General features: G+C 40.0%; 2 protein-coding genes across 4 annotated transcripts in view; both read left to right on the top strand.

Moving 5' to 3' along the window:
• The first annotated feature begins 267 nt into the window (after positions 1–267).
• c24h7orf57 (chromosome 24 C7orf57 homolog) lies at positions 268–9,842 on the top strand. The gene is made up of 8 exons (XM_023263330.3): positions 268–424; positions 1,774–1,839; positions 2,078–2,251; positions 3,457–3,544; positions 3,963–4,092; positions 5,378–5,442; positions 5,529–5,629; positions 6,763–9,842. The coding sequence occupies exons 2-8, from the start codon at positions 1,797–1,799 to the stop codon at positions 6,819–6,821; spliced, it is 660 nt and encodes a 219-aa protein (XP_023119098.2). The 5' UTR covers positions 268–424; positions 1,774–1,796; the 3' UTR covers positions 6,822–9,842.
• LOC111564000 (plakophilin-4-like) overlaps positions 7,607–21,745 on the top strand; it is a 64,238-nt gene continuing 50,099 nt past the window's right edge. For 2 of the 3 annotated variants that reach the window (XM_055008485.1, XM_055008482.1), the window contains exons 1-2: positions 13,043–13,182; positions 13,804–13,977. In XM_055008485.1, coding sequence (XP_054864460.1) covers positions 13,840–13,977 — 138 coding nt within the window. In that variant the 5' untranslated portion in view covers positions 13,043–13,182; positions 13,804–13,839. Of the gene's footprint in view, positions 7,747–13,042; positions 13,183–13,803; positions 13,978–21,745 lie in introns of those variants that run through there. The other variant, XM_055008483.1, reaches the window with a different exon arrangement.

The raw sequence follows: 21,745 nt of genomic DNA, 5'->3' as shown, positions 1-21,745 counted from the left end.
TTATACTGTATTTTTAAAATTTATTTCAAAAATGACTAATCTTTTTTAAATGTATTATTTTCTTGATTTGTTAAATGAAAATCTTCATTTTGCTGCGAAGAAAAACCGCTGAAGCACATTTTGAAAAATCAAAGATCGTCTCTCCGATTCTTCACAGAATGAACATAAGAAAGAACTCTCACTTTGTTCTATTTCGAGATCCGCTCTGAGAATGACCGTGTAGTTCACGCTGAGATATTTCTCAGCAGAAGATATTTCTCAGCGTGAGGAGTCTGTCGTAAACACACGATCTTTGGCAGCGGAAAAGGGCAGCAGGTGCAGCAGGAAGTAGCCGTGTCCACCAGCCCATCCTTGAATAAGAAGAAGCTAACGGCGTTTAATTGCCACAACCAGCTACACAAAACCAAGAACGTGAAAGCCACAGGTAATGTAAGATGTTACGCTTATCTTCTCTCTGTAGTTTTGTTAGCTGCGCACCCGAAAACTAACGCTGCTGTTGCGCAAATTAAATGTAACGCCGGGATGCTACTTGCGGCAGCTAGCTAGCTCAGCTAGCTTAATTAGTAAGGCTTTGTTAGCCACATTGCTAAGTTGAAACTAAACCATGGAAAACTGTAGAAAAACATACCTGCAGTGTGTTTCTGGGTAGTGTTTACCTCCATGTATAGCAATGACGTTGTGTGTAACGTGCATTTATCATTTTACACCTGCAGGCTCACTTTTTTATGTAATATACTGCTACTCTACCTTATTTTATGCATGCTGTTCGCAGGAGTTAGCTAATTTACTGCTTTTTCTGTCACAAATAAATGCACAGTCTTTGTTTTAAGTCAATTTTAATTATGTTGGTAGTATCATAATTGCCTCTGTGCAGTTAATGGAGCACCATGTTTCGCATGAAGTCACACAACCCGAATAACACTGGCAAAAATGGCCAGTTTAGGACGGCGTAGATGCCAGATGATGATGCATTATTTGTATAACGTGGTTTATAATCTTTACTAATGGTTTGTAGTACATTGGGGACACATGCTATTTACCTGGTTATATATTATTGCAGAAAAATGTCAGGTTTTTGGTTGCTGTACTGAACAAAATTCAAAAACATGATTAGAAATTAATTTGCAAAAACTGCAATTTGGGGTTTACTGCGCAATACATCTGGCTTTAATTGCAGAATGTGGATGGCTCAGATGCTGCTACTGAGCCAAGAATTCTTGTATTTTTTGTTAATGTTGCTTTAGTGTGTAGGTTATGCAGTACTTTCTCTATTTCCTATGCCATTTAGATAATGTAGTAGTACATGATTGAATGAAGATTTGTGTCCTAAACTTGTCATTCTTGCATTATATAGTATAGATCAGGTAATGTTTAGTTTGAGTCTCATGTGTTAATAATCCATCACATGTTCTAAATCTCGTGCAAAATAAATATTAAACTGAAATTATATTACTAATTGTAGTGTTTCAGAAAATTTTAAACTGGTAATTTTCCCAAAACTTTCTGTCCTTCAGTCTTATTTTATTTTTGCTAACTTGTGACACTGAAAACATTATATATGTATATATTTTTTAATAGTTTTTCAGCCTCTTTAACTCTATCTTGGTTTTATACACCTCGTTGTGCTTTTGACTGTCTTTTAAACTCAGATTATTTTACGACTTGGTTTTATTTTGTTGTCCTGTAAAGCACTTTGTGACCTTGATTCTAAAAGTGCTACATAAATAGTGATTATTAATATTAATATAGTAAAGTATTCCCTTTTCTCTTCAGATTGTCTCGTGTCTTGAGCTGAAATGAGTGCTGCTGTACCCAACCATCGAAGGACCAAGCCCGGCGGTAAGACTTATTGAAATTAAACTTTGGGAAATATACATCCAAAACATTTTCTGGCTCCATTACCTGTAAGCATTGTTTTATACTCAAGATTAAAAATATTCTCTGTAATGACACATTTTTAGCAGAAAGGCGGTAAGTTTTTTTAGCCTGCCGTGCTACAAGGAAACCCTGGAACCGCTAGTTTATAAGTGGAGCCTCATGGCAAAGCAAAGCGGATGTAATTCTCAGTTCATTGCAGGAATAAAACCTGGGGCTGCCAACAGCGGCGTCACTGGACCGACCTCCCAGATCCCTGGTTTGTCCCAGACCGCTGACAAAACCTCTCCAGTGGAGAGGATCAGCGGACGGCGAGTTGGGATATTCGAGACGGACTCAGACTACGTCAAGCTCGCTAAGGGAGGAGGACATAAAGGTAAAGTAACCAGCCACCAACTTGCTGCTGCTTTAAGTGCTCAGACTTTGAAACACAACAGTGCAAGTCATGATTTTTTAAAATAAAAACACTTCCCAGCTGATTTGTTTGATGCAGACACATGTGGCTCAAACTCTTTGAAATGCAAGTCTAGAACAAGTGGCCAACAGGTCCACAGCTTGAAAGAAAGAATCCAAAAAAGTTATTTTTTCCTATACATTTTGAGAGAAGCATAACAGCCTCCTTTGTTTATTGAGACTGCAGCATTTGCAAATTTTACTTATCTGGGGACAAGAAGCTTTCCTGTAGTAAAAAATATCACCTTGAGTTCCATATATGCATTTTAGGCTGATTGACATTGTAGACTATACACCTTAAATAGTGCAATAAATCCCACGATTTTTGTAGTGTTTGCTTTTCTTTTCCACTGAAAAGGTTATAAACCTCATAAATTAATTTTTTATAGTTGGTCTGTACCAAACAAGCATGTTCTCTTCTGTCTGGAAAATATTTCAATTCCATGTCATCCCTAAAGTGCTCCATTGCTTCATTTGCAAAAGGTCTATTGTGAAACATTTTACCTTGAAGCTCCTTCAATTTGGATATTGCACTTGGACAAATTGCGATTCCAATAATGGTCTGATTAATTATTTAGCCCTAATAGCAAAATCACTGCTGTTGCGACAATGCAACACCAGACTGTATTGAAAAAATGTTTAATTTATGACTGTGTTGCATTAAATTGGCAGCAGACTTCTTGTTTAACATGATTTGCTGCCATTTATTTATGCTTTGGCCTCTTGGTAAGCTTGAAACACATGAAATTTATTGAGCATTAAATATATTTTTTGGTGCTTTTACTTCACTGCTTCTCTTTGTGTAACATAAAAAACTGCTGCAGAGTGATTTTTGTTTCCTATGCTGAAAAGTTAGGGGTCGACTTCTACATTGTGTTCCAGATGGATAAGGATTTGTTTTTCTAATCACTGCTCTGGTAGCAATGAAGGAGAATAGTGGGGAGTTGGGATTAGGCTGCCTTAAAGGCAGATTTCCAGACTCGGCTTGTAGCTGAGTAATTGTTTAGGCGCTGGGCTGAATAGGCTGCAAATTAAATGCCACATTGTGCTATTAAAGGTGAGACAGAATGCTTCATAATTGCTGCCAGTGCTTTTGTTTCAGTTTGAATATTGTGTCCCCTCCTGCAGGGCTGTTGAGTCATGATGTTGATGCCAACGATCAACCGAAGAAAGCCTACAATCCATCCAACTGGTTTGGAGGTGAAGAGTCAAAGAGGTGAGAACACTGTTTAGACACTCAAATAAGATACCTGAACACAATAAAGATTCATCACCGCATGTTGAGATGATGAGTTTGTGTTCAAATCAAAACTCTGAGTCGCACATTTCCCCCTGGGGGCCTATTTTTAATGATGTTTACTGTTTCAGAGTAGAAACCTTATAATAGTGTGAGTGCAGTGAAGGGTAAGTAGCTGAAAACCGTGATGTTCAAACAAGCATGACACTGGAGTGTGTTGGATTCTGAGGACAGTCATTGGTCGACCACTTTCAGCGCTGCAGTCATCCAGCTGCATTTTAAAGACCAAACCTTTCTAAATGCTTGTTGGGTCTCCTGAGCGTGAGCTGCAGCTTTAGCGAAACGTACAGCTAAGCAGTAATTCACATGGCTTGTCACCGTGGTTTTGTGCTTACAGCGGCAGCAAAGCAACGTCTCCTCACAGCCAGATGAAGACGGGCCTGCAGCCTCTGGCTGCACCGTTTGGCACTGATAACGGTTCGTCTTGGGAAAGAGAGACTGATATATTTTCCCATGATAAAAATAAGGTGAATGGACTGAACTGGTCACTCCCAACATTAACGCCATGCTGATGTCCTCCATCTTTACTTTAATTTATTTATTCCATTGTTACCATCCGTTACCCTCATTTTTTCACCTGATTTTGCTCCATTGTTGCCTTTGCAGTTTAGTTAGAATTCATTTGGATTTAAATTTCTGCTTCTGCTGCGATAAGTTTCCTGCAAATATTGGAAAATAAAAAGTTCAGGTAAGTACAGAGTGGTGCTTTGACAGGACACGATTGCAACATGCAAAGTTTTGTAAGGAAAAAGATTCAAGTTTATGGATCTTATATTTATTTTAACCCTCTGAGCCCCAAGCTTTTTCTCATCGTTTAATGATCCTGTCACACTTTTCCTCACTCCAGGCTCATTTTTCGCTACAATCTAAAAATCCTTCACCTCTATGGAAACAGAACAACCACGAAGAAGTAAAGAGTACTCTGAAATGTCTTGCATTATAACAAGGTTAGAATGAAAAAATGGTGACAATATGTACTATGAATATTTTTACAAAATACACTTTTAATGCGTCTCAGAGTTTTTAAGTGACTGTCGGTTGCAACTGAGGCACTAATAGTTTCACTGTTTCATGAGGAGCACATAACTTTGCTTTTACAGAATCAGGTTAGAATAAATGGTAATTTTAGGCGATTTAAAAAAAAAGATGTAGAATAAAGTGAATTTGATGAAATACGGTTTAGAACTTAGATTTTCCAGCTGAACAACACATTATAGATGATTAAGTAAAAACAGATATTGGAAAATTGAAAATCTGGCAGTTGATTGTGTTTTTACAATTTCTGGCTCTGATAGATGGTATTAGTTTGGGAGTTTTTTCAAACATTCTGGTGGATGTTAGGGTTCAGAGGGTTAATCTTGGCTGTAAGAAAGACATCAGCAGATGTCTCCTGATCTTCTTTTCATATATTGTGAAATTTGTATCTAAAAATGTTCCCTAATAGTGTAAAGAACATGCCGAGGAAGTCGAAGCTCCATCAATTGTTGCTTTTTGGGTTCGAGTCGGTTTTGTTTATGCAAGTTTCCTGAATCATTTTCCATCGCATGACTAATTTCACGTGAAGTTTCCCGCCCTCATTTCATCCCTTTGCTTCCCAGATCAAGTTTGTACTGGTTTATTAGTCTGTGTGTTTGTGAGTAACGTCAATACGTGTTGTAGTTTTGCAGTATCAAAGTCAGAACCGTCCACGTTCGCGTGTTTTTATTTGATTTAATGACAAACATGAGTCTGGATCACTGTAACGTCCTGCAGATGTCTCCCGATGGTGCCGCTGGTCAGATGGAAGGTCTGTCCGTAACCAACAAATACAAGAGAACGTAAGAGTTTTGATCATTAAATTAAAGCAGAATTTATTTTAAAAAAGGGTTTTGTGACACATGTTTGACTCCTGTCGCCTCCTCAGGTCTTACGATAAGAAAGCTCCACCGGTCAGCATGTCCAAGCTGCTGAGTCACGGATATGTGGAGGAAAAGAAGAAGTCTCCCAATGACGATGATGCCTCAAGTAAGAAGGATTTGATGTTAGACTTGTCTGTGCTGCACATATTTAAAGATTTAATATCTGTTTCTTCAATAAGGCAGGAAAAATCCCTGTATGAGGATCTGTGGTGTAGTTTGTCGTTTTTTTCTTCGACTTCTTGTCTCTGAGGAGCCAAAAAAGCAGCAAGCTGTTTTATTTTCCTTTGAAGTCTGTGAAATCATATAAAAGTTTATTGTCCTGAGACAATCTAAAAGCTGTTTCAGTTGACGAGGCTCAACAAAAACAAGACGTTTGTCCTTGTAGCCATTAAAAAAAGGTGGTTATTCTGTGTTTATATCCATAACTAGGCTTCTCCAAATTGATAACATTTAAAATTGTGCTTTTTTTTATGACATATCTTAGAGATTAGATGAAGTTTTGGATGGAATTGTTGGAAGAATTTTCAGCAACATTAATTATTTAGTCATAAAAAGTGAAAAATGTTGATCACAAGTTCCTTGAAACCCAAAGATACTCGGGTTACCAGTGGCATAAAGCACAGAAAAGCTGCAAATCTTGACACTGAGCAATGTAAGAAAGCTAACCAGTGTTTAAATCCAGGTTATTCTGCTCAAATTAAGACTTAAAATCAGTTTCAGAGGCTTTTCCACCTCGCAAAGAGTGCCAATCAGCATTGTTTGGCATCAATATTTACTCTCATGACATATTTTAGAGTGTATATATAAAGTTTTCGATCTAATTGCTGGAAAATTGAAACAGCAAAAATCTTATGTGGTCATAAAATGTACAAAAATGCTCATCACAAGTTCCTTGAAACCCAAAAATAAGATAAAATCGCCAAATCTAAGCTTAAAATTGGAATGTTTATTAGAAATTATACATTAAAAACATGATTTGTCACATTTTAATCACGTGTCATGTTTGCCTCTTAAATATCACTACATGCGTTCTGTATAGACGCTTAAAGCAGCAAAAGTGAGACTAATGCTAAGAAGACCTTATTGTTGATTTTTTTTCCAGGTAATTACAGTCTCTAAAATGTGATAACACAAGATAATACTGATTATAATCCATGTGAAGTCCTCAAATTACTGTCATTATGACATTTTGGGCTCTTTTTCTGCTTCAAGTGGTTGATTTTTGTTTTGTTTCTCCAGGTGTGACCTCAGAACAGACCAGCACCGTCGCAACGGAGGACATGGACGACCTGGAGTAGAGCTTCAAGTTCTGGTCTGGAGGGAACGAGGCGTCCTCTAACTCTGGTTCATGGTGTCACAGATCCACGAACACGCCCCTCGGATTCACTCGCATTTATTGTACATCCACTGACTGTTAGGTTTTGTACTCATGTTTATGCAAAGGTACTGTCCTCTCTCTATTTATTTCCGCTTTAATTTGTAAAAACACGGATTTAGTTCTCCGTTAGACGTGTCGCGGTATTTTTCATTTCTGTGTTTCTCGATTTGAAAGACGACTCGCGTGCAGGGCTGGAAACTAGCATTAAACCGCGGAAGCCGATTCGATTCACAGCCTCAAATCTGCTTTCGGCCGACGGCTGCTGTTAGTTTCCCTCCCTGGTTGTATGAAGATCGAGTTTGTGAAGTTTTAAAGTGTTCGTGCTAATAATGAATTGTGGTTCCAGTGACGTGAAATATTATTCTGTTTTGACCAAGGGCTCCTGCTGTCTGAAGGGATGCTGGAGGTTTGAGCGTTTTCAGCTGCGGGTGGCGGATGTGACCAAACGATACGGTGAATTTGTTCGGTTAAAAAGGGCCAAAAAAAAAAAAAGACTTTTAGCTTGCTGCTCTGCAAAAGGTTGCTTCTTTCTACGATCCGAGAAACGTGCAGATGAGCTGCATCATTTTTAATCTGCAGATATGTTCAAAATGGGTTCTACTTGAAACTTAAAAGTAGGAAAAACAAACAAAAAATGAGTCCGTTCAAGTGCAGCAGTGCCAATAAACATCCTGATTGTGCATCTAAATGTGTTAAAAACCTTCAGTGTTATGTTAATCCATCCTCCTTCAACCAAATAACACAAATCTCACACCTAGAATGGTTTCCTTCTGCAGGCCGACAAGCTGAAATCCAATTCCGCTGTAATTCCCTGTGAAGATGAAGGCAGACGAGCTTTTAAAAACGTGAGTTCTGAACATGCCAACCAAGCAGTTTTTCCCTGCCAACGCAGTGTTTTTTGACTTTGTAGACGTCAGTAGGAGAAGTTAGTGTTAGAGCGCAGCCTGGTCACGCCGAAGCCTCCATCCCATGACGTGTATTCATTGACAGAATGGGAGTTTATTACAGTTAAATGAGAGAAACGTTCGCCGCTGCAGCATTTTGGCACAAGAAACTTCAATTCTTGTTCATTCAGTAGTTAAAATAGTAAAAAATAACATTCTCTAGTGGTAAATAAAGCAACTTGACAAGTTAAATGTGACTTTTTTGTTATTAATTCTTAAATGTAGGAGAACTGTCAGTAAAAACAACCAAAACCTGAATCATTTACAGGCAAGCCCTGAATTATTCATGCCTGGACTGAATTTTGGTTTATAGCTCGTTTTTTATTTGCCAAGGTGGTTTCTTCTGGCTGGAAATGGCGTAAACAAGTGACGACAGATAATAAAACACTGTCAGAGATGGTAGCCATAGATGTTTAACTATTTTAAAGTTGATTTTTGGTGAAAATGCCATGTAAAAAATGATTCGAACTGCTTGGAATTGGTGCAGAATTTTGAGAAAAGGCGTCATTTGCAAGTAAGTAACTCGCTCTAGCACATGTTGGAAGTCAGCAGGACCATTTAGAGTCCTATTAAAGCTTCATTTTCTTTAAAGTTTGCACCATTTTCAAGGAGTATGACTAATTTTGTGCTTTTTTTTGGGGGGGGGGGGTAGAAATGTCAAATAAAAGCAGAAATAGTTAAAATCTAGTGTTTCCAAATGAAACCTGTTGGTCAAATAAGAATTTCCAATAAATTCTTACATTTATTGAGAATTTATTGTTTCCAAAATCATTCACACTCCTTGGAATTGGTGCAAATGCATCTTGTTCAACTTCTCGACTGTTCTTAGTTTATTAGAACATGTTAGAAATCACTAGAACCACTTGTCCTGCTGGACTGGAGCTGCATTTTCTGAAGCATTTGCACCAGTTTCAAGAAGTATGACTACTTTTTTACACGTTTTTTTGAGAAAAAGTGCAGAAAAAGTTGAAACATCTCAGCATGTACCAACTTTTCTGACTTATTTGTGTCATTTCCAGCCAGAAGAAACCTGTTTGTCAAATACAAATTCACTTTAAATCAAAATGTGCCACGACTGTGAATACATTTGGGCTTCACTTTAGATGAAAAGATGAAGGAAGCGAGTTTGAAAGTTGCTCCCAAACAGCAGCAGACAATGAAATACGGCTGACTGTCAGGTAAAAGTTTCCTGTGATGTTTGACGGACGGTTCAGCCTGGAGTCGTTTAATAGTTTTAATTTTTTGGAGCCGCGACTGTGACAGTGAAATCCTAATCCTACAGGGACATTTGTCGAGGAGGAATTGCTCCTGAAATGAAAAAGCATGGTGGTGATGTGTTTGTCCTAATAAATCCAATAAAACGCTGCAGCGGTGACAGACTCTCATTTGAAAACTCTTACAAGGGATGTGTCATGTTCAACACGGCTGTCTGTCTGTCTGGTTTGAGGCTTTTTTTTCCTTTATTCTACACGATATATTTAAACAGTGGTGCATAATTTATCTGTACGTGGTATAAAAAGGTGTCAAGTGTTGTTCCCTAAGCTTTCGTGACACTTGGATTTTTTATTTTGCAGTGCAAGGAATGGCGAATGTATCATCTTTAGATATTGTTTGCTTTGAAGAACGGGTTCATTTTTATGAACTGTTAAATATTCAGGTACTGTATTCACAGTTTATGATAGTGTTGTTCCTCCGCTCTGTGGAGTTAACAGTTTACAAACCAGTAGTGGGAACCTTTAGTGGCTTAACTTTGCAATGTTCTCCCTGAGATTGCGTCACTTGTCTCGCTTTGTTTGCTTTTTTTTTGTTTCCTGCGAGTTTATTTCCAATGCAAATGTACCAGAGGAGACTGAAGAAGGCAGCTGTTGTGCAGAAAATCCCTCAAGTGTTTATAGAGACGAGAAATCCACCTGACAACTCAGTGTGAGACCCTGCTTCTCTTAAAGACTGCACACAGACTTTTAGTTGTCATTTAAATAAATGGGCATGTGCATGTACCTGTGTTCTGTTTTTATTTTCTGATGATACCAGGAAGAAAATTGCGCTTTTTATGACTTTGGATCAGCCTGTGTTAGTTAAACATGCTTCATTAATGCATACAATATTATTATTGGTTATCAGAGCCACTTTCAGCTTGTTAAAAATGCTTCTGAGATGTTTTAAAATCTGTTAAATTTATATCACAATATTTCATGTCAAAGTGAAATGGATTTCAGTCAATTAATTGAAAAATATAGAAGGTAAAGTAGGTGATTGCATCAGTACATCCCCTTTTCATGACAGTGTTTCGTAGATGCAACTTTAGCTGCAATTACAGCCTTGATCCTGTGTTTGATGCTAACACTTTACCTCATTGTTCTTTGTAAAACTGTTCAACTTCTGTCATGTTACACAGGGTATGCCATCACCGTGCTTCACATCATGATCCTTCACGTCATGATGCTGCCATGCTTAAAATTATGATGCTGCCACCTCCATGCTTCACATCATGATGCTGCCACAACCATGCTTTATATCGTGATGCTGCCACCACCATGCTTCACATCATGATGCTGCCACCTCCATGCTTCACATCACGATGCTGCCACCACCATGCTTTATATCGTGATGCTGCCACCACCATGCTTCATATCATGATCCTTCACATCATGATGCTGCCACCGCCGTGCTTCACATCACGATGCTGCCACCACCATGCTTCACATCATGATGCTGCCACCACCATGCTTTATATCGTGATGCTGCCACCACCATGCTTCACATCATGATCCTTCACATCATGATGCTGCCACCGCCGTGCTTCACATCATGATGCTGCCACCTCCATGCTTCACATCACAATGCTGCCACCACCATGCTTTATATCGTGATGCTGCCACCACCATGCTTCACATCATGATCCTTCACATCATGATGCTGCCACCACCGTGCTTCACATCATGATCCTTCACATCATGATGCTGCCACGTCCATGCTTCACATTATGATGCTGCCACCACCATGCTTTATATCATGATGCTGCCACCACCGTGCTTCACATAATGATCCTTCACATCATGATGCTGCCACCACCACTGTGGTTCACATGATGCTGCCACCACCATGCTTCAAATTATGATGCTGCCACCACCGTGCTTCAAATTATGATGCTGCCACTACCGTGCTTCAAATTATGATGCTGCCACCTCCGTGCTTCACATCATGATACTGCCACCACCATGCTTCATATCACAATGCTGCCACCACCATGCTTCACGTTTTATGCTGCCACCACCATGCTTCACTTCATGATGCTGCCACCACCATGCTTCACATCATGAGGCTGTGAACACCATGCTTCACTTCATGATGCCGCCATGTGCAGTATTCGGTGTCCCTCAAACATAGCCTCTACTCTGATGGCAAAAATAGCTCGATTTTGGTCTCAACAGATTAAAGAACCTTCTTCCAATTGACTTCACAGTTTCACACGTCTTCTAGTGAACTGTAGTCCAGAATTAATGAGCTTTTTACAACAATGGCATTCTCCTTGCCACAAGAAGGAGATCCTATTATTCCATTACATAAGTACGAAAAGTCTTTAATTGTTACCTTCATGTGCCCACCAGTTTCTTTAGTAATTAATTATTGGTCGATGTGTTTATCGCCGAAGCTAACAGATATTCAAATTTGAGAAGCTTGAACCAGACAGTATTCCTTTGATAAATGACTTAAACGTGAGTAATTAGTTATCAAAATAACAATTTTCTCTCTGAAATAATGAAACCACCAAGTATAATTGGGGTCAACAGAGGCTAAACAAGTTTTTGCCCCAGGCCCCCTCAGAGGTTAATCCAGCCAGTGTTTTTGCATTTTCTCACCAGTTTACTAGAAATTATAAATATTTAACTCAACTTTGATAAGCGTCTTCCAAAGTAGTGCATTATTAAAATGTTTTTCTGCACTTTCTTCACCTCTTTTTTTCCTCAATGGTATTAAATTTTTCTTTAAACCTTGAGGTACATAAAAGCTCCAAGTATTAATAAATTATAATTTACAGATTGATATTATTTGAAACGTCCTGCTCTAATGCTGATTTGACTCGGTAGCTTATTTAGATTTTTTCCAATTATTAATATATGGGTTTGACTCCTAATCTTTTTTTAAATTTATTTCTAACTTACTAAAAACAAGATAAAACTTAATTCCTTTATTATTATTTGTCTTAAAAAAATCAAATATAATCAAATGTAATCAAACAAAAACAGGAATCAACATGTTCAACATTTTTCCGAATGCCTCGTGCTGAACAAGCAGTGGAAAACAATAGGTAACGCCACATGCTGTAGAGTTTTAGCATGCTTTTATATTTTCATTGGGCTTTAAAATGATTTTACAAGAAATTCTCATGTAGCTTAAAAAATGCAGCATATTTTAAAATGGAAAGTAAAATATAATGTTTAGCCTAAAAAAAAAAATACCAATTTTCAGTGACCATGATGTCATTGATTTAACATTTAGTTAATTTGATGCTGATGTTTATTTAATATAAAACCAACAAGTAGCTTAAAAAATACAGCACACTTAACATGAGGTTATACGATTGATTTGATTCTATTTTTTTTCCTAAATAAGTTCCACAGCATCAAAAAAAAAAAAAAAAAAGAGAACAATCTCGGCAGGAATGGTTTTCCATAGATGGACTTCCATAATTTATACCTGCACTCCATAAAGTTTTACGACAAAATTTTCCATCGGGAGTCTCATAACGAGCGGTCAGGCCTGCAGCGGTTTGTGTAGAGGACAGCGCGCACACACACGTGCACAGTCGCACATGCACATTTGCACACGCACGCACGCTGTCCGTTGCAGGCTGCATCGCTCCTCTCCAGCGGGGCTGTTTGCACGGAGCCGCCGCCGCTGCCGCTTCTGCTGCTGCATGCTTCCTGCAGCCGCACCGGAGACGCATGCGACCGGGGTCCCATGCATCGGCGGGCTGATCGATAATCGGTAAAACAAATCCATAGCCGCATGGTGACGTCACGGCGCTGATAGGTAACGGCGGCTGGGCGGGTTGGTGGGTGGCTGGGTGCCGCGCGGACGCCAGGGGTAGATAGATGGGCGCATAGAAGAACCACACCGGGGAGGACAAAAAACAGAAAAGGAAGGAGCGAGATAAATTTTAAAAAAACAACAACAGCAGGAGACACGGAGAGAGGACGTGCGGGTTGTTTGTTTGTTTGCTCGTGACGTGGGCGCGTGGGAAATGTAGTAGCTGCCTGCAGGAGGAGGAGGATGGATGCGTAACAGGACGGATCGAGCCAGCTGTGGCCTGCTTCTAACAGCAACATCTGGCCGGTGAGTCGCGCTGACAGCCGCAGCCGCTTGCAGGGGGAGGGATGGAGGGATTGGAGGAGGGAGGCTCGGTGCCGCGCCGCGCTCCCCGGGCTCCGGTCCGGTGAGTCGGTGTGACCTCGTCCTTGGCAGCCGGATGGATGGATGGATGGATGGTGGTGGAGTGATTGATGTTTGACAGACAGGCAAGGAAAAAATAGAGAACGTGACATGCTGGTAGATGTGCAGCTGCACATGCAATAAGATTTAAAAAAAAAAAAAAAAAAAAAAACTATTGCATGAGAATTTGCGCCAGCGAAGGGTTAAATCCCCTCAGGAGGCTGAAAACAGATATAAAAGCAAAGCAAATCTGATTATTGCTGCTCATTATGATGCATAAAAAGCCTCCTCCAGAGGCAGACCGAACGGCAAGAGGTGGTTTGAGCGCCTCCAGGGATGTCAGGGAGGTTTAGAAAGCTCAGAGCATGAATCCCTGCAGGATTATTAGAGTAAGAAAAACACAATGTGGTTCCTGTAAAGTCACACAGTGTAACACAACTCTCAGTGGCCCCCCGGAGGGAACGATTTTTTGTGCACGGTACCATCCTCCTGCAACATCCTGACCGGCTTGTGGTCCGTCTGCAGGGTCAGAGAGGGCGCCTGGACGACAGCGTGGAGGCGATGGAGGAGGCCGACGCGGAGGGGGAAGGACCCATGGCGGTCAGAGAGGGGCCCAGCGGTCACGGCCTCCCGGCGGACTCCAGCAGCACCACCACCACCACCACCACCACCAACCTCCTGGCTTCTGTCAAAGAGCAGGTAGGAGATGCTGCAGTCACACCCTGGCTGGGTTTTCCCACCTTCTCTCCACAGCCTCCACTCCCACTGGTGGATTCTCAGGTTGTCACTCACGTGTCAGGACACCTTAAGGCACACAGACACTCATTTCAGAAGACTGGTTGGAGTAGAAGCTGGTTTTCAGGATCGATTTTGTGTCCGACTGAGGTTGTTTTGCATCTGTGTGGGGTTCTTTTGCTTGGTTTTGGAGCCATTTTGCATCCCATTTAGGTAATTTTGTCTCTCTTTGTGGTCTTCTTCTGGTTATTTATGGTCTTATGGTTGTTTAGTGTCTCATTGCAGTTGTTCTGTTTCTATTTGTGGGCTTTTACTTGTATTTGTAGCTGTTTTGCATCCTGTTGAGGTCATTTTGTTTCTCTTTGTGGTCATATTGCATCCCGTTGTTTTTGTTTTGCATCCCTTTGTGGTTATTTTGTTTTTGTGGTCTCTCTGTGGTTGTTTTGCAAGTCTTTGTGGACATTTTGCATCCTGTTATGGTTGTTCTGTGTCTATTTAGCTGTTTTTCATGGTAATTTTGCATGCTTTGAGCTTATTTTATGTCCCTTTGTAGTTATTTTGCAACTCTTTGTGGTTGTTTTGTATCTTTTTGTGGGTTTTTACTTCTATTTATAGCTGCTTTGCATCCTGTTGAGGTAATTTGTTTCTTTTTCTGGTCAATTTGTGTGTTGTGGTTACTTTGCATCCCTTTGTGATCTTGTTGTCGTTATTTATTGTCTCGTGGTTAAGTGTCTCATTGTGGTTGTACTGTTTCTATCTGTGGGTTTTTACTTCTCTTTATAGCTGGTTTGCGTCCTCTTGAGGTTATTTGTCTCTTTGTGGTCATTTGGGTCCCATTGTGGTTGTTTTGCATCCCATTGTGATCATGTTGTGATTATTTAATATGGTTGTTTTCTATCCACTTCTCTTTATCATTTTGTTGTGTCTGTTGGCAGGTGGTTGCATCTCTGTAAGGTCAATTTTACATATATGTACGTTAATTTTGAATCCATTTGAAGTTGTTTTGTGTTTATTTTGGGGGCGCTGCACCCCTGGGCCTCCCCTCTGCTCTCGGCCCTGTTCACAGGATACATGAAGTCTGTGATTCACCCAAATATACCGAGCAAATCCAGAGGATTATCTCCAGATGAGACTGAAACGTAATGGGTCTCCGTGCTGAGCCTCGTGAATTTGAACCCAAAATTCTATTAAAACTCTCATTAATAGTGTCACTATCAAGCTCCCATTTTTACACTACTCTTGTAATAAAAAGTGTGTAAAAAATGCAAAGGAAAGCATTAAAGAGCGTGTATTCCTGACAGATTTATCCAAACAGGAGCACATTTATTAGTTGCCTTCTGCTTTTTGATTTTGCACGAGATTTGGAGCAAAAACTGCAGTCATTACAATTCATAAGAGGTCACCAGGTGATGTTTATTCTGCAGCTTTTATAGGAACTGACAGCGACGTTATGAAAGTGTGTTTTTGTACCTTTTCCCTTTGCTTGTTTTTCACACATTTCAGGTGCAGTCTTGTCTTTTGTCATTCCCCCTGAAAGACCACTGCAAAAATTTTTTTACCCCTCCTTTGCTGTCGCTGCCCAGCCGACGTGACTAAAGTTTTGACAGTTTCTCCTTGTTAAAAATTTAATTAATGTCTCCGGAACGCTGACGTGTTTTCACTTTACCATTGACTTGAGCTGGCCTCTTGCTTTTCTGCCGCTAACTTTTAACAACAGGGAGACACATATGATCGGAGCCTCCGTCTGTCTGCCTTCCCTGCTGTTATTTTAATGCTGATTTCTGTCCCGTCCACATGGGAGTCTGTCTGTTCTCCTGCTCTTAATTATGCCTGGACTGTGGCCATGTTCTCAACTTAGTCCCCGGGTGTGTGACTCTGAATCAGGCGCACTGCTATTTAAAGGCTTATGGTGTCCAACAAAGGGGAATCAGCTCGTACTTTTAATCTGGCGAGCTGCAGATTGTGCCTAAATCTCGGCTGATGTGGAGTCAAGAAAGAGGCTGCTGGGTTTCCTTGATGTCGCTTTGGTTTTCGTTGAACGCAGCAGGAGCTGCTCAGTCATACTTCGAGCCTCAAACTCGTGAGGATCCACAACCGCTGCAGCGTTTTCCTGCATCGTGTTGCAGAGAAGAAGCTGCATGTGGCGGATTGATTTCTTGCTGCTTTAAATTTATGTGACGCCTGCATCCTGAAAGTTGCTTTGGAAGCAACAGAAGCTCTGCAGGTTCAATTTTATTAACAGGTATTAACAGGAAATGCACGTGTTATCTGCATATTTTGTGTTACAAGATAAAGGTGAAACATTTTGTAAAGGTAAAACAACCCGAATAGGTCTAAAATGTCCACATTTTGCTGATGATTGACTTCATGGCTTTAGACGCAAAGGAGTCCTGCACCTCTATGGAAACACAACAACCATGACGAGAAGTAAAAGGAGATTAGATATTGTCTATTCTGACCTGACTAAGCAAACTAGCTGTCTCCATATTGGCCTGTCGTCTAAATCTAACCTTCTCCCGGCTACAATATATACCTGAAGATCAGAGAGGATCCTCAGAGCTGGTGCTGGCACTGCTTGCATGTACTGCTGCTCTGTCGGTGTCACTTATTTCTAATATATGTAAACACATCACTCGCAACCCAAGTCATCTGAGTCTCCAGTGTGTCTCTCTGTGCCTCCTCGTCTTCTCTCGACATCGCTGAACTTCCACAACAACTGAATTTTTGTCATGTGACTTTTGGCCGCTTCTCTTTAAAGATGTTTTGCATCCTGTTGAGGTCATTTTGTTTGTCATTGTGGTCATATTATATCTCTTTGTGGTTATTTTCTTTCTCTTTATGGTCTCTCTGTGGTTGTTTTGCAAGTCTTTGTGGACAGTTTGCGTTCGGTTGCGGTTGTTCTGGATCTATTTAGCTATTTTGCATGGTAATTTTGTGTCCCTTTGAGATAATTTTGCGTCCCTTTGTGATTATTTTGCAAGCCTTTGTGGCTTTGTGCCTTTAGACAGGCATATGCTGCAGGAGATTAGATATTTTCTATTCTGACGTGACTAAGCACACTAGTTGTCTCCATATTGGTCTGTAATCTAAATCTGACGTTCTCCCAACTACAATATTTACCCAATAGGTCAAAGAGAATCCTCGGAATTATTGCTGGCATGAACTGTTGCTCTGTCGGTGTCACTTCTCCTGATATCAGTCAACCTTACTCCCAACCTAAGTCATCGCTGAACTTCCACAACAACTCTGAATTTTAGTCATGTGACTGTTGGTTGCAAATGAGTCTCTAATGACTTCACAGTTGCACTGAGGAGTGCAGAATTTGTAGTTTTTGGCAGAATCTGGCTGGACCAAGTGAGTTAAGCTTGCAAAATATTTAAAGCAGATATGTAAAATGAAGCGATTTTGATATTACTGTAATGTAATGACAGTTGTGAGGGTTTTAGTGCTGTGTGGCCAAAGCTAATTGGTTAAGTGTGTCAATGTTGGCTTATTTATTTGGATATACACGTGGCTGGGGACACATTTTTTATCTGGCTGTAATTAAACCACATATATAAAATGATCACAAAGAAAAAGTTAATGAAGTGAATTAAATCTAATAAGTAAAAAACATGAGATGTAATCAAAACACACAGAGACTGCTGATAAAAATGAAAAAAACACACTTTAGAACTCCCTGAATTTTTGTCACGTGACTGTTGGTCACAGCAGAGTCACTAATGACTTCACAGCTGCAGTGAAAAAGACAAAATTTTTTTGTTTTTTTACAGGATTTTATTAGAATATTATTATTATCTTTTGGAGAATCTTTAATTGAGACATGTAGAATAAAGCGATTTATGAAGAAATCTTTCAAGGACTGCCAGAAAGTTGGATTCTCTGTTTTTCCAGTTTGTTGCTCTGATTTGTTGCTCTGATAAATGGTGTAATTTTAGCGACTTTGCAAAGACTAAATGCCTTTCAAACTCTCTAGTGGTGTTCAGGGATCAAACGGTTCACGTTTCCTCGATTTCTCTGATTAGAACTTCATGTTGACAACAGGATGGCTGATTAACAGCCAACAAAGTAGAAAAATACACCTCTCGACATACTGCAGCCTAAACTTGGGAGTTGCTCGAGAGCAAACATTTTATCATGTAGCTTGTCTCAGACAGTTGAACAGGCTGCGACCAGAAAATATAATCAACTTACTTTCCTCTTCTCTGTGTTGGAATTGAGGCTGCAGCGCTGCTGAAGCGTCAAATCTACCGCCTGCAGTTCCTCCACAGAAATGTCAAATTAGACGTGCTAAATGGAGCACATCAGTTATTGCCTTCCATTGTGTTCGGGCCATGATGCTTTTCCACTTTGCTCTCATTTAGCTCATTAAAAAGCAGGAGAGTGATCGACGTGAGCGGGGAAATATCAGAGCTGCAAACGTGGAAACCGAAAAGCTGCACGTCGACGGTTCACAGTTTAATTTTGTCACTTCTTGAGCAAACACGGCGAGATTGATGGGATGTTGAGACAACAGCCTGCAGCAAAGTTGCTCCAAAATGAAAGATGAGACGTCTGTAGCTGCTCTCGGCAGCATTCAGTGAAATCAAGAGTGAAATATCTGCCAGATATCAGATTGGAGCAGTTTGCGGCGCTGTCATAATACACATTTCTACCAGGCAGAGACACTGTGTTAGAACATTTGGTCTGGCTTGACATTGATGCTGACCTCCAACTGCAACTGAACAGTTCTGCTCAGTAGCTTTGATTATTTACCACCAAAATATTAAATTACAGTGCAGTGATTTCAAGAATTGTCTCATAAAATAAACGGTGAAATGATATGATCACATTATTTTACAATCTGGTTAAAACATTTGATATTTGGAAACGTTCTCACTCGATATTAACAGAGTTGGATGGGAAGATCGATACCAGCTGTAATATGTAGGTCTGTTCAGTGTCAGGTTACAGCTGAGCTTCGCACAAAGATGGCTGCCAACGTTTAGCAACAATCAGTCATGGATAGATTACTGAAGAGGCCCCGAGGCTCAGAATTATAATGTATACTCCAGAAGGGGACACAAAACAACCAAAAAAATGACTCAAAGAGACACAAAACAGCCATAAATAGATGCAAAAAGAGAAACACATAGACGCAAAATGGCAACAAAGAGATGCAAAATGACCAAATTAGACACAAAATAAACCAAATGGGAGAAAAAAAAATGCCATAAGATTTAAAATGACTACAGAGAGACTCAAAATGAAAAATATGAGACAAAACAAGCAAATTAGAACAGAAACCAACCCAAATAGAGATGCAAAATTACCTTAAAATGACAAAATTAACAAAATAAATCACAAAAAACCCCAAGTGTGATACTAAATGGCTGCAAAGAGATGCAACAGAACAAGAATTACACAAAATAATTCAAATGGGACAAAAACCAACTATAAAGAACAGAAAATGATCACAACTAGACAAACTCCATTTAGACAAAATCAACTAGAAAAAGATGCAAAATGATCACAAGGAAACACAAAAATAACCACAGGAGACATAAAATAATCAAAATGTGACCAAAAAAACATAAAGAGACCAAGTGAGAGACAAATAATCCAGATGTGACACATAATGACCTCAAGGAGACACTGACGGGCCACAAAGAAATGCAAAATGACCAAAATTAGACACACAATTAACCACATGGGACAAAAACAACCATAAAGAAACACAAAGGTAACAAAAGGATACACAAAGTGGCCCAAATGTGACACTAAACTACCAGAATTACAAACAATATATCCACAAAGAGATTCAAAATGATCTAAATGAGACAAGAAATTACTCAAATGGGATAAAACCAACCATCAAGAGATTCAGACTGACCACAAAGACACACAAAATTAACAAAATGATGCATAACATGACCTAAATCTGACACAAAACAACCTCTAAGATACAGGAACAACCAAAATGAGACACAGTATGACCCAAATGGGAAAAGACAACCAAAATGAGACACAAAATTATGCAAAACATGTGAAGGATGGAGACAAAAAGCAAGCACAAATCACGTCTGCATGGTTTCTGCTGTGGGTGTCTGTACCCGGAGGCCTGCTGCTTCATAATCCGTACATGTATTCAGAGGAACTTACTGATCCCATCCTAGAAAAAATCAGTTTTTTACTTAGGTTTTTGTGCAGTTTGTTGCCTCTGGACTGAACCAGGCTCACTGTGCTAAAATTAGCTAACTGGCTAATTTGTTTTTAGTCGGGGAAACGCAGCAAAGCTCCAGAATGAGCACAAAAGCCAGATCCGACTGCATTTCCACACTAATGGAAGCTGATTCTGGACTAGCAGCGGTGTGAAGGAGGTCAGTAAACAGTGAGTCAGTTTCATCTTGTTAGGAAAGTTTCTGTAACGGAGATCGTGTGTCTCTGCGGGCCTGTTTTCCTTCTGTTGCCGTGCAGGGCAGCTCCCAGGTGGAAACTCTTGCATGAAAGTGACGCATGGCGCTGCTCAAGCAGAACACGCTCGCTCAGCAAAACCCCTCGCAGGATATTGGAGGGAAAAAGGCTCAATAAAACACCAGCAACTGGCGATCGATCTCCACGATTAGAGCCTAAAACCACAGCTGACGTCACATCCGCTGCTCTCTGCATGAGGATGATGGACGGCGGATCGGTGCTGAGGGTTTGCTCCGTCCGAGCTGCAGGGTCACAGTCTGAATCTGAGGGTTAAAGCGGCTCCGTCAATCCAGTTATGTCACCGCCGGCCGCTGCCCCTCATCATAACTGAGCTGTCTGACATCTGCCTGGATTTGGATGCACACTGGCATGACCTCACAGGGATACAAAATAAACCAAATTTGACAAAAACAACTGTCAAAACAGACGCAAACTATTCGAAATGGGCCACAAAGAGACACAAAATGAGCCAAATGGGACAAAAACAACCATGACAGAAACAAGAGGACCACAAACATACAAAATTAACAAAATGAGACACAAAATAATGCAAATGGGACATAAAATGATCAAGAAGAGAAACAGAATGGCTACAAGGAGATGAAAAACGACAAAAATGAAACCAAAATGGCCCAAGTTTGACAAAAACAACTGCAAATAAGCATAAAATGACCACAAAGACACACAAAGAGATACAAATAACCCCAAAAGAGACAAAATCAACCATAAAGAAATACTAAATGACCACAAAGATGCACAAAATAACCCAAATCTGACAAACAACAGCTACAAAGAGATATGAAACGATCATACAGACACAAAATGACAAAAATGAAACACAACATGACCCAAGAGAGACAAAAAACAACCCTAAAGACACACAAAATAACCACAAAGAGACACAAATAGATACAAATAATCCCAAAAGAGACAAAAAACAACCATAGACACAAAAAATGACCACAAAGAGACACAAAGAGATAAAAATAAACCCACAGGAGACAAAAACAACCATAAAGACACACAAAATGACCACAAAGAGACACAAAGAGATACAAACAAACCCATAGGAGACAAAAACAACCCTAAAGAGATACAAAATAATCATATAGAGACACAAAATGACATAAATAAAACACAAAATAACCCAAATCAGATGAAACCACCATACGGAGACGTTCCATGACCCCAGTGAGAACAAACCCGACTGGACACTAGATGACCTTCAGAGAGCCGGAGGTTTGGTGTGACTTTAGAGAAGCACTGTGGTGGAAGAGGA

The sequence above is a fragment of the Amphiprion ocellaris genome, chromosome 24 (genome assembly GCF_022539595.1).
Source record: "Amphiprion ocellaris isolate individual 3 ecotype Okinawa chromosome 24, ASM2253959v1, whole genome shotgun sequence".
Taxonomy (NCBI): Eukaryota; Metazoa; Chordata; class Actinopteri; family Pomacentridae; genus Amphiprion; species Amphiprion ocellaris.
The sequence above is the reverse complement of the archived record's forward strand: the minus strand, read 5'-3'. Positions and strand labels throughout refer to the sequence as shown.

Excerpts from the sequence above, each read along its gene's own strand:
- c24h7orf57 (XM_023263330.3), top strand. The coding sequence starts at position 1,797 with ATGAGTGCTGCTGTACCCAACCATCGAAGGACCAAGCCCGGCG. Across the intron at positions 3,545-3,962 it reads GGAGGTGAAGAGTCAAAGAG|CGGCAGCAAAGCAACGTCTC; the intron begins GTGAGAACACTG and ends TTGTGCTTACAG. Across the intron at positions 5,630-6,762 it reads CAATGACGATGATGCCTCAA|GTGTGACCTCAGAACAGACC; the intron begins GTAAGAAGGATT and ends TTGTTTCTCCAG.